At 33.3% G+C, this 17085-nt stretch overlaps 1 protein-coding gene across 14 annotated transcripts in view; it reads left to right on the forward strand.

The window, feature by feature from the left end:
* KIF21A (kinesin family member 21A) overlaps nt 1-17085 on the forward strand; it is a 147436-nt gene that overhangs the window by 93379 nt on the left and 36972 nt on the right. For 8 of the 14 annotated variants that reach the window (XM_046666458.1, XM_046666466.1, XM_046666491.1 and 5 more), the window contains exons 11-17: nt 1091-1294; nt 6892-6930; nt 11216-11306; nt 11705-11822; nt 12224-12412; nt 12853-13052; nt 14412-14519. In XM_046666458.1, coding sequence (XP_046522414.1) covers nt 1091-1294; nt 6892-6930; nt 11216-11306; nt 11705-11822; nt 12224-12412; nt 12853-13052; nt 14412-14519 — 949 coding nt within the window. The remainder of the gene's footprint in view (nt 1-1090; nt 1295-6891; nt 6931-11215; nt 11307-11704; nt 11823-12223; nt 12413-12852; nt 13053-14411; nt 14520-17085) is intronic. The other 6 variants (XM_046666483.1, XM_046666501.1, XM_046666576.1 and 3 more) reach the window with 1 other exon arrangement.

The following is a 17085-nucleotide window of genomic DNA, read 5'->3' on the forward strand; positions in this document are numbered from 1 at the left end:
CTTCCTCTGAAATATTTGAACATATGGCAAAACTACTTAGTAGCATAGTTTTGAGACAGAGATAGTAGGTAGTACTTTCTCCTTATAGCCCTGTATCAATCACCCATGCCCCAAATTGACACTGGAAATCTATTATATTGAAATAGAAAATTGTGTTCTTGATGGTTTAAATCAAATAGAAGTAAAGGGACTGGCCTAGAGGACTCTCTAAATCCCTTTTAGTCTCGAGAGTCCAGATTTTTTTAGGATCTCATCATTGTGTGTTTTTGCATATTACTGACAGTATGTACATTATTCTCCTGTCATTATTAGGATTGCTTGAGCAAACAAAAGAATGTTTTCAATTATGAAACTCAGGTTTCCTTGGAGATACCGTCTTTTCCCACGCCATATTCAGGAGCCAGATGTCTTTCAGCCTGTCAGGGGCAAGGTTGACAAACTAGTCCTTGCAAAGATTTGGGAATGCTATTATAGCGTGATGAATGAGGAACTGAAAGGAAGGGGACTGTGCTGCTTGTACATTTTGGGTTTAAATGATGGATTTACAAAGCAAGGATAACTAGTGCCCACTGGCCAGAATGCAAGTAATCGAACTACCATTGACACTTTCGAGTGGAAAGAGTGATTTCAAATGTATAATTATTTAATTAGGGAATGAAAAAAATATCATGGACATTAATGTTTCTGGGTATGTTTATTAAAAAAAAAAAACCCTATCTTGTAACAGTGTTGAAATACATCCCGGAAAGTGTTTTAGCATGCAAAACAATTCGTTTAAAATGTTCCCTATTTATTCCTAGAGCAGTCACCTTCATAGAGACAGAAAGAATGGTGGTTGCTAGGGGCTGGAAGGAGACGTGGGTGGGGGGGTGGGGGGGTGAGGAGTTAGTTTTTATTAAGTACAGAGTTTCAGCTGGAGAAGATGAAAAGTTCTGGAGGTGGATGGTGGCAATGATTGCGCTACAGTGTGGATGTAATTGATGCTGCAGAACTGTATATTTAGAAATGGTTGGAGTGGCAAATTTTATGATCTGTATTTTCTACCAAAATAAAAATATGTTCCCTATTTAAATATATTTTTATTCTCTAGGGCAAAATTATTAGAAAGTGAAGCAGTGAATGAGAACCTCCGAAAAAACTTGACAAGAGCCACAGCAAGGTCAGCGTATTTCAGTGGATCATCAGCTTTCTCTCCTACTATATTATCCTCAGACAAAGAGACCATTGAAATCATAGATCTAGCTAAGAAAGATTTAGAGAAGCTGAAAAGGAAAGAAAAGAAGAAGAAAAAAAGGTAGTGTTATAAAATCACTGCTAATGAATCCCTATTTTTCTTACTTTTCAGAATATTTTAATTTGCAATTACAATGAGTATACATAGTCTCATTAGTATATTAATAAATGAAATGTCATTTAAATTAGCTGACGATTATAATTATATCCTTTTTCCCTTGTACCCCCATCTCTCTATAATTATATACTTCTAATGATTTATCGCTACTTGTATGTAAGAAAAGTAAGTTTAATTATGATAATGTGGTAATGAATTTTATTTAGACTATGACAAGGTAAAATTACTATTAGAAATTATTTAATTATGTTTTCAAATAGCTGCTTTTGCATTCCATTCATCTTACTTCTCTGCAAAGCTTGTTCTGCCATGACAACTCAGTGTTTTCATTTTTTTTCCCCATTTTTCTAATGCAATTAAGTAGTCTCATGGGTATATTCTGATTCCTGTCTAGATTAGTTTAACTAAAGGCTAAACTAATCCATCATACTGTCATTTAATGTCATTTGGTCTCTTACGTATTTTCTGCAGGGCTTCTAATTTGATTAGATTATGTGAAAGTTATTTATGTTATTTCAGCCTTTCTCAATCTTCTAGCAAGGAGTTACTCAGCTTTTCACCACTGTTTTGGGCTTTCCTTTCCTTGCATCCTGATAATATCTCCCTCTGAAATCAACTGGGTGCAAAGAAGAGGAGGAAAATAAAAATTTAACCACTTGTAATGTGTGAGTGGTTAAATACTCATAAATTCTTGACATGTTTACATATTGATTCTATGGTGCAGTCAAATTACTTACTAAGACTATATTTTGAAAATGCCAGTCATTTTATTTTTAAGCATTTTTGGCTAGATATTCAAAAGGGAGCAGAGCTATCTTGTTTGTCAAATGGTTTGTTACAAGGGACGTGCTTTGTAGAATTACCATGGACATTTAGTCTACCTGCTGCTTTGCTCAGTTTATTTAGAACTTTATTAGAGCAATTAGGCATTTCTTGCTTGAACAGTCAGTTAACCAAAGTTGTTGGAGGTTTAAATGCTTCAAATTAATTCTGCTCTGTGTCCTTGAGTTAAAAAGGAATGATGAAAATAATTAAAACAAGGAGCTACACATCTATGGTTAGGAAGCATTGCAAGTGAAATTGCATTCTTAAGATACTAATATCTTAATAGGTGTTTTTCATGGATGTCTGATTATGGCAGCATTAAGAAATATATAATGATTAGCTCTTATGCAGGGCAATTAAAACTGACACAGTGATCACAGAATTATCAAAACTGATGTGACCCAACATATTGCTTGAATGAAAATGAGAGTTTTGCACATGACTTATCATTTACTTGTAAAATTCAATTCTGCAGTTGGTCAGAATGTCAAATGGTATGTCTTATTTTTAAAGGTCTAGATGGTTTGTGTTCATGAATAATAAGTAAGTATAAGCAAGGGTATATTTCTCAAGATCATGAGCTGATTCTTCTCCTTCCTTTTGAGGTAAATTTAGAGATGTTACCATAATTACCTGTTGGGTATGAATAATGAAAAATAGATAGGGATCCCAATAGAAGCTGAGGCTATTTTTGACATTTTTATAGTAATCTTGGGTACCCTAAATTAATACCTCTTATACAGGTTATTTTTGTGACAATGCAGGATTTTAAGCATTTTGACTGATAAATAGTACTAAAGGAAAAACATTTTATTCTTAAGATTTGTAACTATGGCTTTATTATGGAACTCCTAAACATTTTCAGGTAAAAAAATTAAATTAAGCAGTGGTTAAACCAAAGTGAAAATTGACTTATTCCCGTGATTATGATAGATATAATAATTATTATGATAAAAATAATAGCAGATGTTAATATTAAGAAGACCTCACCAAACGATTGGATTTAAACACAAAAATCCAACTGAAAAAAAAAGCTACTTCCTAACAAAAATTGATATGAGAGAAAAAAAAATTGTGAGGAAAAACCCCAGTCAGAGAAGGAAAATTTGAGATGCAACTTTAATCATCTGTGAAAAAAGTGAAAGATAGCTTAGAATGAGAATAACAAATTAACACTTTCTAAAACGTAACATATATGATGCTTTAAAAAAATGCTTTATAAAGCATTTTCACACACATGCTGTGTGTGTCTTTGTGAAACCACAACCTATATAGTGTAGTGTGAACCTAAAAAATTTTTTTGTTACCATAAACTGTATAACTATTAAAGCCTTTAAACCCAGTTTATCAATTTATATTACTGCATATATGAATTTATAGAATTAAATAGAATTTTTCTTACCACACTCTATTCAAACGTTGTCGTGGATTAAAAAATGAAAACCAATACTGTTTTACTCAGCTTGATAAAATGTTTCGTTCATCCCCAGTCACTTAGCTCTACATCTCAATAACTTTTAGCTGTATGTAATGTTAATTTCTATTTTAAAAATGTGGATAAGCTCCCATTTTAGCCAAAGTCTTTGCTGTAGGTTGAAACAAACAAAGAAGCAAAGAGTTCCAGCAGTGCTTAGAATGAGAGCAGCTGTGCTCACACTAGTGTTTCGTCTTCCACAGGAAGTCTTTTGGAGGCGTTAGCTCCTGTTTGGATGCACTGATTCTGATTGAGTTGTATTCCATGCCTCATATTTATCTATTTTATTTATCAGAAAGGGCATTGCAAAATTTGGGTTCTGCCTCAACTATACATATATAGTAAGTTCAATTAAAAATTGTTTGGAATTTGGGACTAATTTTTATCTATAAAGTGTTATAAATAGATAATGTCCAAATTTCCCAACTCGCTCACATAAAATGATTTGTACCTATTTTATAGTATGGTAAGAACAATTCAAAAGGGAATAAGAAAAGGAAAAAAAGGGGAAGAAACTTTCCCTTTTGTGAGTGTAGGCCAACCATTGGGGAAAAAATATGAATTTCTGCCTTAGTCAGTCTTCCTTACTCCCATCTCCTGACTTCCTGTGTCCCCATGCTGCCTTGATCCATTCCTCTCTTATGTAGTCAGTTCTCATGTAACTCTACCTTACTCTGAAGTACTCCCAATTTCTAAATCATATATTTTCTTCTCTCATCTCCTTAAATTCAAACCTGGGAGCAAAGCCGTCTGACTCAAGGAATTCATACCAGTGGAAATGACTTATAACCAATAAGCTTCCTCTAGGGATGTTTGTAATTTTGAACAAGAAAGCATTAATCCAAAGACTGAAATTTTGGGCAGCAACCTCATGAAGAAAAAAAAAATCATGTAGTGTAGGGAAGATTTTTTTTTTTACCTCCTTTTGGCTGAGAGTTTCCAAAATATATCTGAGGCTTGAGGTTTGGGTTCAGCTTTCCTAAGTTGTCCTGGTTCTCATAGTGGCTTCCTTTCCTCCCTACTGAATCCACAAATTCTTTGGAAGCTTCGTGTCTTTTAATTTACTTTGTTTTGTGGTGTTAGTTTCTGGTTGTAGTGGCTACGGGGCTTCTGACATTGTAAGTGTTGGTAGAAAGTGGCAACTGGGTCATTTTTATGTCAGAAGCTGCGTTTGTTTTCGAGGAGGATGCCATATATCCTGTTTTACATGAAAGTTTCACCCTCTTCTGCATTAAAGTCTTTATCAAAGCTACAACCAATAGCTAATATATGGAGTTTTAAGGTTTGCTCTTCTACCTTTCTGTGCTTATTTTCTGTTGAGCTGTAAATTAATCCAAAAGTGTCAATAGTAAGAAAATAAGGGAGTATAAGAAAATAAGGAAGAATAATTGATAGACTATATTCCCTATATTTGAGTTACTCAAATGTTAGAATGGTTGGCGAAGTTTGTCATTCACTCTCTATCTCTTTACTATAGAAGAAGCATTGTAATGGAACTGAATAAAATGAAAACTAAACAACTTTAAATTATGGAGAAGTATCAGATTATTAGTTCATTTCTCCATCTCTCCACTGTCTTTTTGAACTGTTGATTGCAATATTTTTTAAAGATACAATTGGGAAGGCATCTAAAGTTTATCTGCCTATTAGCTCATCGCATTCATACATTTTGGTATAACTCTCTTGTGTAAGATAAACAAAAATTCTGCATATTGAAAAATAGAAAATTTGGGCTCTTTGCCAGGGAACCATATTCTCTGAGCCATTGCAGCTCATTATCATCAGTATAAGCCTAGATTAGACATAAATTTTTTTTGCATTTTTCTGTGTATATGGGTACAGGAAGTTTACCATTCTCACATTAATCTCCATATTTTTGGATATCTAGCTTTAAATGACTTGCATCATCAGACTGCATTTAAATTTGTATTTTGTAGTGTCAGGTTGAAATTCTAGAAACACAGAGATTTATTAGCTGATGGCTTTATATTAGTTTTTTAGCCACTATACTGGACCTTTTGAACCCAGTGAATATCATCCTGTAGACTTTTTTTCTCAGAAAGATTGCTAGTTGCTTCTTGTAATTGCAGTATATAAGTTGACTGTGAAAAACAATCACAGGCTAACAAGTAAAAATCATGTGAACACACATTTTAAGATTAAAATGAGAACTGGCTTGATGAAATAATTCATACCTAAGCCTCAATCTCTTCATTTTAAAATATTGATGATTCTGAAAAAAATTTTGGAATTCTTGGCAAAAGTGTGCTCAATCAAGATTACTATGCTATGCTTTATCAGAGCCTAGCACATCTTTCGTTTTGTCTATGTGACAAATGTTGGCATTCAGTACATTCCATTGAGTAAAGATGCCCAGTGCTGCATATTGAATATTCTTGAAATTATATTTCAAAGCCTTTAAGTACATATTTATAGTTTCTCTTATACTTTTCTGATTGAAAAATAATCTTACTAATGGAAAGTACTACATTTCCCATTTTATTGCCACCTTTGCCTAAGAGAGGTCCTTTCGGTAGTTAGTTTCTAATAATTAGTACAGTGATATTGTGAGATTTTAATTTTCAATTAATAAAATTGTAGTTTTTCACTGATATCATAACAACCATATTCATTTGACCATAATACCATTTCATGTATAATTTTGAAATAGAATTTTTTTTTTTTTAGATTTAGTGATGTTCATATGTAGTATGTTAAAATAGAATACAAGTTTTTAAAGTAGTATCCTAGTATGTAGTATTAATGATATTTTCATATTATGGTATAAAGGCATTACTTTTTGAAGTTCTTTTAATGATGCCATAAAAAGGTCTTCTGTAAAGGTTTGAAAGGAAGAGGACATCATTGAAAGTTGGCTTTTGGGGGGAAGCTGAGAAAATTGATCCATTTCAGATTAAAAAAAGCAATGGCATCCAAACAATTCTGCTACTTAACTAATTTATATAAATTGAAGCTCTGCATTTTACTGCTGAATAATTTCAACTGATAGCTTATATACTCCTCTTTGATATAATGCTGCGTATTTTTCTACTTCCTTTTTATTCATACAAAATGTATTGCCTTTTTACTGTGTATTGTCCTTTGATGATATCTTTTAAAATTTATTTTAAAGTCTTCAAGCTCATGTATCATTTTTACCTTCTTATCACTTTCGCTTTTTACTGTCTGGTTTGTCCTTCATTGGCTTGGCCTTCCAATACTGTGCCTCGTGATTTTGAAGGCTACAGAAACTTGAGGAAAGCAATCGAGAAGAAAGAAGGTTGGAATATTTCCCAGGTTTTTTATTAAAATGTCATTAAAATACTTAGTTGCCATTCACAAGGAAATGTGTTATAGAATTATAGATCGTTTCAAAACTAAATTAGCTTGGTGCTCCTAAAAGTAATGATGATTTTATAAAATTAACCAAAACACTAAGTATATTTTTTTTTAATTATTTTTTAAGAATAGAACCTTCACTAAAATTAAAATTCAGAAAATTTCACATGATTTCAGAATAACTATAATAATTAACATGGTGACTTACCTTTTTTAGGCTAGCAATGACCAAAAACCCCCACCATTTCACTTTCAGAATGTATCTTTCAGAAGCTTGTGAGCACACTGGGAATTGTTAACTGGGTGGGAATTGACATTTTGTTGTAGCCCATGCTAAGTCAAGGGTGGGCTCTCTCTTCTCTCTTCCTTATTTGATGTATTCTTTGTTGAAAAACATCATTAAAATGGCAACAAAGCAAAAGGAAACTGTGGCCTTACTATGAATAAGATTTACAAGGTGTTTTTCAGGTTGAATTAGGAAAACAAGTGTTACTTTTAAAATGTATTTGAAATGAGCATTCAAAACAGGATATTCTCTTCTTTGTCATTTGAAAATTGAGGACAATTTATAAACACTTTCTAAACTCTTTATATAGTAAAAATTTGCATTTTACTCATCCAGAATTATATTATTAAAACCAGGATCAAGTAATATTTTACTTCTTAGCAGAACTTCTCTTCATAGATTTTTCTAAAACAAATCTCCAGATTGTATAATCAAAGTGATTAAGAAAATAAACAAGGGCCAGCCGTGTGGCCTAGTGGTTAAGTTTGGCATGCTCCATTTCAGCTGCCTGGGTTCCTGGGTGCAGACCTAAGCCACTGTCGGTGGCCATGCTGTGGCGGCAGCCCACATACAATATAGAGGAAGATTGGCACAGATGTTAGCTCAGGGCCAATCTGCCTCAGCAAAAAATAAATAAGTAAAATAGAAAATGAACTGGTTTCAAAATAATACTTAAGTATTTTAGAAGCACCACTTTAGAAATTTCATATCTTAAAATAAACCTTTTGAGAACTTTTACTGTGCAACAATTTGTTAAAATATCTTAGTTTAAATATGAAAGCATAAAAATATTTTCTTGAAATTATTTATAATTTACATTCCACGATTATATTCTACATATTACATAGATTCTAAAGTTGCTATAATTCTATTCTATAATTCTATAACTTATTTAAAGTATTATATAATTAGAATATAATTCTCATGGTCTATAAGTCACACTAGAATTCACCTAATTAGTATATTATTAGGACATTAATGTTTGTCATTGGAATTAAATTAAGGCATTGAAAATGAGTAATTTCTTCTATTTTGATAAATGAAAATAAGATACATAAAGTAGTATGTGGAAGCATTTTCTCACCTTAAAATATTCAAGTCCTTTAAATGTACGTAGTGAATAGAGTTTGCTTGCACTTTTTATGTCATCCCTTAAGGATAGCCAAAGCAGAGTGGTGAGGTGCTCCAGGGCAGGGCTTCTTGAACGTGAATATGCATGCACATCACCTGGGGAGTTTGACAAATGAAGATTCTGATCCCCTAGGACTGAGGTGGAGCCTGAGATTCTGAAATCTAACAAGCTCCTGGATGATGCTGATGCTTCCTGGTCTGAGGACTGAACTTTGAGTGCAAGATTCTAGAATACTGGCCTGGGAGTCATGACACTTGGTTTTAGTCCCCTTCAGTGGATTAACTTCCCCAGGCCACAGTTTCTTTTTTGGTTGTCTATCAAAAGGTTGACATTGGCCGTCAAATGTCAAAGGGGTTAAACCACATGATCACTAGTGTTCCTTCTAGCTCCAAGATTCTGATTCTATGTAACGTGCAAACTTAAATATTTTTCATTGCTCCTTAGATACTTACTTTAGATATCAATTTGTCTCAGTTTATTGAGAAAAACTTGAATATTTGAGGTACAATACTCATAAAGTATCAATTTGTATTTTAAAGCGTAAGCCGTAAGTGATTTATAAAGGTAAACTAAAATATAAAGTTACAGCTGCTCATTTTTCTGTATCAGAATTGGCACCAACAGCTTATAATATGAGTTAACTTTATGTATAAGTAAAACGTAACATTTGTTAAGCTGGTTACTGGTGACTTGGAGGGAGTAGGAGCCTGTGTTGGGTCAAGTATATAGAATAGTGGTGGTATGGCTATAAACCTGAGTAAAAGGGAATTTGAGTTGGAACTTGAAGTAATGAAGGAACCAACAATAACAAAAATTGTACATTGTAACATGTGCCGGTGAGGAAGGGAGCCTGAATAGGGGAGGGTTTTGGAAACGCTGGTGGGAGATGTCTTTCCTAACACATTCTCCTTTCCTAGCCCTAAACCTTGGGCCTAAACCTCAAGGATAGCACAGTTTGAGTACATGGTCCTGGCCTTTGAATGAGTTGAGTAGGTGAAGGGAGAGTTTCTCTCCAGATGTTCAGCTTTAACTACATGGTAGGAGAAAATCAGCAGTCCTAGTACAATACAAGTGGTGTGAGAGAGGCATTCAATAGATTCAGCGTTTTCCTCTAACAAAATGGTGTAACCATTATAATTACTTGATTCCTCTCCAGTTAAGATTGTTTTGCTGATATTCCTACTGGTAGTTTCTTCTCACTCTAGAGATAGGTGTCTTCTAGGCATCTTTCATCCCACTCCAAGGTAATTAGTGCATGAGACACATAGACATGTTCAAACAGAGGGGCTCACCCACAGTCATAGGGGTTAATATATTTAACAAACTCATACTGCACCTTTATTATGTGAATCCCCTGGTACTGCAGATGTAATGTTGAGCCAAACAGACATGAATGATCTCTACCCTCATGAGGTTTACAGTCTAGTGAGGAAGAGAGAAATTAAAGAAATAATCAAACATATTAATCAAACAAATAAACATAAATTAAGAACTTTGAAAAGTGCTTACAAAGGAAAAGTATTTATATTCATCTTGTTCTGAATACAAAAATACCTGCAAGAGTTGGGACCTAGAATTACACATTAGAGTATATTAACAGGGCCTAGATAAGATCAAATTTTTCACCTAACAGCCAAAAGTAAATTCATGTATTAGGGCAGTTATTTAATGTAGCAGAATATCTGAAAGAAATGATAGCTGTTACAGAGCTTTTCTGATAAAGTTTTTAATCTCTTTTTAGGGGAATTTTATTTGGAGAATATTGCCTATTTGAGTGTTCTTTTTATTCTAAAGGATTTTCAAATGTACCTGTAGCACAAAAAGAAATCTTGCACATGTTGATTCATTTAAAGTTGTTTCTTAATATTATTTAGCTTGATTAAATGTATGAGTCTAGTGAACAGAAGAGTTACTTCTGTGCATAATTGATCATGGTTGCTAAACCCTAATAAAAGGGTCAAAGTGATTTAAGTGTGCAAAAACTTTGCTCACTGTAGAGTCTTCCGTCTTCTTCTCAGGGCTGCCAGGGCTGAATTAGTTTAGTTATAACCATTCCCTGACATCAGTGTGTAGTTAAAGGCTGTTAGTATTAGGCAACTGAAGAGGAGGCTTCTATTTGTATGGCACATCTCATGGCAGATGCTGAATTTTCTAATCAATGAAAGGTCAGCCTGAAGTTCAGACAGTTTTGATGTGCAAAGACCCATTTCTGTGAGAACAAAATGAGAAACAGCCCTGTGCTGTAGAGACGGCCTAGGAAAAAAGAGCCTGTGCTATTACGGGAGGAGACCTGAACCCTCTGATAGATACAGCCAGTGTAGACAATTTACTGTGGCGGATTTATTCTGGATCTTTAAATTTATTCTTAAATGTATTAGGATATCAATAAAAATGCAAGTTCTATATCTTTGTGTTTAGACTAGAAAAGTTTTATATATTTAGATGAGAAAGCAAAAATATTTGTTTTGATTTCCTTTGAATTTGAATTGCCTAACATTCTAGTTAATTGGCTGTTATTCTGACTAGTTTTTAGCTGTCTCACCAGGTCTCATGCTCCAGGGTATAATCTATTTCTCAATGTTTCTAGAAAATACGTTTTTCTCCAGTGATATAAATCACTGCACTATCGGCTGAGTGGCAATTTCTCTTTTCCTCTGAAGCATCAGACATGATAACTTTGCTCAGTCAAATGATCCACTCTTCTAGTTTATTTTCACAAATAATTTTTAAAAATCTGGGAGCAAAAAGTGAGTGATTTTCCTCTCTACTTTAACACCATACCTTTTTGTTCCTTTTTTTTTTTTTAAGTGTGGCTGGTAAAGAGGATAATATAGAGACTGACCAAGAGAAGAAAGAAGAAAAGGGTATTTCAGAAAGAGAAAACCATGAATTAGAAGTGGTAAGTATTTAGTCCCTGGATTAGGTTGTTTCTGCTTGCTGATAGCTGTACTAACTTAGATGTAGCAAAGAGAAATGGTTATCATGTATCCATTTTCAACTGTTTCCTTAAGGGCTTCTTTTCTTCAGAAATGAGAGCTCTAAAATATTGGTAACTCTCAATCTTGTGCATTTTGAAAGCATTGTGTGTGGGGGGATAGAGTACTATTAGAGATGAAGTACTCTTTGATTGAAGACAAAATTATTATGTGATAACCTTAGACTCGTGGACGGATTTTTGAACTGATGAAAAGTGAGATGTTTTTGCTTCTGTACTTCCTACTCCAGCCGTCTCTCTTAATAAGGTAATCAGTGTGCTTTGCCAATATTGTGCTATTAATGGTCACAAATCACCTTTAGGAAGAAAGTCAAGAAGTGAGTGATCATGAGGAGGAGGAAGAGGAGGAGGAGGAAGAGGAAGATGACATTGAAGGGGGAGAAAGCTCTGATGAATCAGATTCTGAATCAGATGAAAAAGGTACTTGCCCTTTATTATGAGAACAAACATTTATTTTGGGAATTTGTTTAAAACATGACAGAAAACTCTTAACATTCTCCATTTCATCCTTGATGAAAGTAGCTTTTATAACTGCTGACCTATGTATGCCCTCCAAGGCTCGTGTTTCTTCCCTTGTTGGATTTAGTCATTGTGTGATTTCCATTCTTAGTTAGCACGAATAGTATCTGTTGTCCCTGACCGATGTGAACACTCTTTACCTTGTTCACCTTTTTTAGTTTTTGCTTTGTTCGGGACGTTTTCCTTATGGCTGCTAAGTGAATACCTGGATATAGATGATGGTTTTCACATTCTTGCTTGAAAGCTAGAATTAGAATATTTTGGCCTACCTCAGTATTTTTATTTTCTTCTTTTGTAAATAGCTAATTATCAAGCAGACTTAGCAAACATTACTTGTGAAATTGCAATCAAGCAAAAGCTGATTGATGAACTAGAAAACAGCCAGAAAAGACTGCAGACACTGAAAAAGCAATATGAAGAGAAGCTAATGATGCTCCAACATAAAATTCGGGACACTCAGCTTGAAAGAGACCAGGTGCTTCAAAACTTAGGTAAGAATTCTATTTAATTGAAATGAAAGTTCAAACTAAGTTGTTAACATGGGTTTTCATCTTCTCTTAGAAGAAAATATTATATTGAAGCCACATTAAATGTTAATTTATCTCATTATGTTAAATATTGTTGTTTATTTTGTTTCTCATGCTGGTACCTGTCTAGGCTATTTAATTATTTTGTCCAAAGTTGTGGCTGATTGTTTTAATATATTGATTTATGCTGAGAACATTTTTTAAATTACAAAAAAGAAACAAAACTTCAATAATTGTTAAACAGGTGAAGAGTAGCTAATGAAGGAGAGAGTGATTGAAAGACAGCCTGGCATCCTGAGGTTTGTTTTTGGGAGGTAGTTCTTCTCTAAGATCATGAGTGTAAATGTGTAAAATAAAAATTTGCATCTCACAAAAACAAAGGCAACTATCCTTTGGTCTTTTAGGCTCAGTGGAATCTTACTCAGAAGAAAAGGCAAAAAAAGTTAGATCTGAATATGAAAAGAAACTCCAAACCATGAATAAAGAACTGCAGAGACTTCAGGCAGCTCAAAAAGAGCATGCGAGGTTGCTTAAAAATCAGTCTCAATATGAAAAGCAATTGAAGAAATTACAGCAGGATGTGATGGAAATGAAAAAAACAAAGGTATTGATTTTATTTTCCATTAAAGTTTGATGTTGGGGATGCTTGTGTCATTTAGAACCAAAACAGATTTACTGTGGTTCTTTCTGTATTCAGTAAAAGGTAACTCAGTCTTGCAAATGATGTACTTCCTTGTGGCAGTTAGAAGTTGTTTCCTTTAGTCATCCATTATCAAAGTCAGAGAGGAGCTGAAAATCGTGTGGTCAACAGGGCTTCTCTGACTTTGATGGAAATTTCCCCTCTTAAAACTCTTATACAAGGTTAACGAAAGTATGAAATATTTCAAAAAGGCAAAAAAGCATAGATAATAACCCAATGAACACTATATCCACTATCTAATTTAAGATATTAAACATTACAGATATTCACAAAGCCTCCTATGTATCCCTTTCTGATCATCTTCTCCTTTCTCTGAGAGGAAACAACTATCTTGAATTTGGTGTTTGTCATTCCCATGCATAGAAAATGAGAAGTTTTCTTCCTTTGACCAAAGAGAGTATGTGAATCCTGATCTGTTGTCTGTTTTTGTTGTGGTATCAATTATTCTTAACATTTGGTGTGAAAATCAATGTCATTTCCTTAAAATGGCAAACGTGGAAATGATCGAGTAGTTAAATTATCTTGTTTTGTAGTTGCTGATGACAATAAAAATAGCTAAAATTGTTAGGTGCTTGCTATTTGCCAGGCTCTGTTATAAGCACTGTACAGGTGTTCACTCATTGAATTCTCATAAGAATCCAATGCCATAGAATTATTATCTCCATTTTATAGATGAGGAAACCAAAGGCTAGAGAAGTTAAGTAACTTGTTCAAGGTCACACAGTTACTGGTAATAAGTTACGTACTGAAAATTCAATCAAGTTATAGAACAACTGAACGTTGAATATAAAAAGCATAAAGCACTAAGAAATTTCATAGAAATATATTAGAAATAGAAATGTATTAATCCTACAAAAATAAGAATTGACCATTTAAAATGCGCAGTAATCAGCTGGCCCGATTGCCTAGTGGTTAAGTTCACACTCCACTTCAGCAGCCCAGGGTTTGTGGGTTTGGATCCTGGATGTGGACCTACACACCACTCATCAAGCCATGCCCTGGTGGTGTCCCACATACAAAATAAAGGAAGATGGGCACAGCTGTTAGTTCAATCACAACCTTCCTCAAGAAAAAGAGGCAGGCTGGCAACAGATGTTAGCTCAGGGCCAGTCTTCCTCACCAAAAAGAAAAAGTGTAGCAAAACACTACATTTTCCTTGTTAAGTATTCAGAAGTCTAAGAACTTAGTTCCCCATACATGTGATTTATTTAATGAATATTGTGATAGAGTAATTCAAATAGGTGTATTTACATAATATTTTAGGTTCGCCTAATGAAACAAATGAAAGAAGAACAAGAAAAAGCCAGATTGACAGAGTCTAGAAGAAACAGAGAGATTGCTCAATTGAAAAAGGATCAACGTAAAAGAGATGTGAGTGGACTTTAACTCTCAGTTTGTAAGAATATTGTCATTGAACAAGATTGTTTAATAAATGGAAGAAAATTTTCTGATAACTTTAATTATTAAATGCAGGTTAAAGACAATAAATATAAACATTAATTTTATAATATGGCATTTATTATAGTATGTGGATTATAGTAATTCAATAAAAAGTTTATGAAAAACACTATAATATTATTATAAATTTTATTGGAGGCTTATTTCCTACATGATGACGTACAAGATAATGGCAAAGAATAAATTGTTATTTCTAGGGAGACCAATGAACTAGTTGCAGTATTATACAAGATAGTGATTTTAGAATGATTCCAAAGACAGTTTCATCATTGGTGATTCTTATAAATGTTACTGGAATAATAACCAGGCTTCAGTAGAAGAGGCTTTACTGAGAGCTATAAAATTTTTCGTATTCTTTGATTTAAGAATCCTACTTCCATAAACTCAGACTAAAAAATAATCTAAAATAAGAAAAATTACAGTATTTTAAAATCATCACTTTAGGGTTATTTGTAATAGTGAAAAATGTACACACAACTAAGATAGTTGATGGTAGGGGTAATGGTTAAATAAATAATGGTCCATCCCACTGAATAGGTTATTATTCATCCATTAAAAATTAGGATTTGGAAACTGCATAGTAAAATGAAAAATGACTGTGATTTTACATTAAGTGTGAAGTAGCATTTTATAGATTCATACTTAATTACAATGAGGGAAAAATTTGAAGGATGCATACTAGCATGCTAACTATAGTTATGTTAGGGTTATAGGTCATAGTTGATTTGTTTTTTTTTCTTTCCAAATTTTTGGTAATATGATTATTTCTTTAAAAGGAAAAATGGTATCTATGATTTTTTTTTCTTAAAATAAGAGGCCTTCACCTTCTTTTCCCCATTGTTGATTAGGTTTCAGTCTTTGTTCCTTTTTTCTTGCTCAATTTTTTCTGAATTCTCCCTGGAGAAAGCATGAGCATATAGGATATTTTAGAAACTAGAAATCTCCTTTGGGAAGTAAAGAGGAAATTTAAGGAGATAGAGAGGAGAGAGTAATGATATTAAAAAAGTAGATATTTTAGCCAGATGACTCCCATATTTATGACTATATTTATTTGTTTTCCTAGCATATCAGAGTATTTTAATAGTTCATGTATTTTGTCACTTTCAATTCCTGGGCATTTTTGATCTTATTTATACCAATATGTTCCTACTGAAATCAAGTAGAAGCACATTGTAACATATTGCCTATTCTTTTTTTTTCTAACTGCTATTTTCCAAAAATTGAGGTAATTCACATAACATAAAATTTACTCTTTTACACTGTACAGTTCGGGTTTTTAGTATATTCACAAAATTGTGCAACAATAGCCACTATCTAATTCTAGAACATTTTCATCGCTCCTGAAAGAAACCCCACGTCCGTTAGCAATCACTCCTCATTCTCCCGTGTCCCTGGCCCCTGACAGCCATTAATCTACTTTCTGTCTGTATGGATTTTCCTGTTCTGCACATTTCATATAAATGGAATCATACAATATATAGCTTTGTGTCTGGCTTCTTTCGTTTAGCATGATATTGGCAAGGTTCATCCGTGTTATAGCATGTATTAGTAGTTCATTCGTTTTTATGACTGTATGCGTAGAGCACATTTTGTTTATCCACTCCTGAATTGAAGGACATTTGGGTTATTTCCACTTTTGGCTATTTATTTTGTTTTTAATGAAAAGTTTTAGATGACAGGAATAATTTCCTTACAATGTGTGCTACTTATTTCTTTATTACTAATTCATGTGAGATGTGGAGAGATCAATATTGAACAACTAACTCCTGGGATGGAACTTTTGAATCTTACCCCCAACATATGATTATATACGATATAATATTCTATTAGAAAGATGTAAGGCTGCTTAATCACATACAAAACTAACATTTAGACTCCTCCCTTTTATTTGTTGCTTTGTGTTTGTAATTGACCTCCTTTCTAAATTTTATCTTGTCATATTCATCTTTGAACTCTCAGAGAACTTAGTATGTTTGTACACAAAAAATATGAATGAGCTTGAGATTTGACTTTTTAAAAGGAAGAAATTTAATGTAGTAGCAAGTTTCAACCTATATGTTGATTTTAATTTTTGGTAGTTCACTCATTTAAAAAAGATTTTTTAACTTTACTTCCATGTCAATCATTGTAGGCAATGAAGATATGGGAAGCCTTAAGATAAAATCCTTTTCTTTAGGAATTCCCATCTGATGAGATAGGAATATGCATAAACGTGACATGAATCATCTGTTTGAATTTGAGATATAAAGCATGAAGGGTGATTAGTTATATCATAGAATTTGAGTCCTACAAGGGATGTTTGTGATCAAGTCCATTCCCTAAGATTTGCCCTGGTTCAAAGAGTTGAATAAATGGCAGAACCAGAACTAGCATCTGTGTTCTTTTTCAGTTCAAGATTCTTTTCTAAATTATAGCCCGATATAGTGGCTTAAAGTAGTCCATATTTAATTGTCTTTATCATATAGAGTATGTACAAACA

The sequence above is a fragment of the Equus quagga genome, chromosome 1 (assembly GCF_021613505.1).
Source record: "Equus quagga isolate Etosha38 chromosome 1, UCLA_HA_Equagga_1.0, whole genome shotgun sequence".
Taxonomy (NCBI): Eukaryota; Metazoa; Chordata; class Mammalia; order Perissodactyla; family Equidae; genus Equus; species Equus quagga.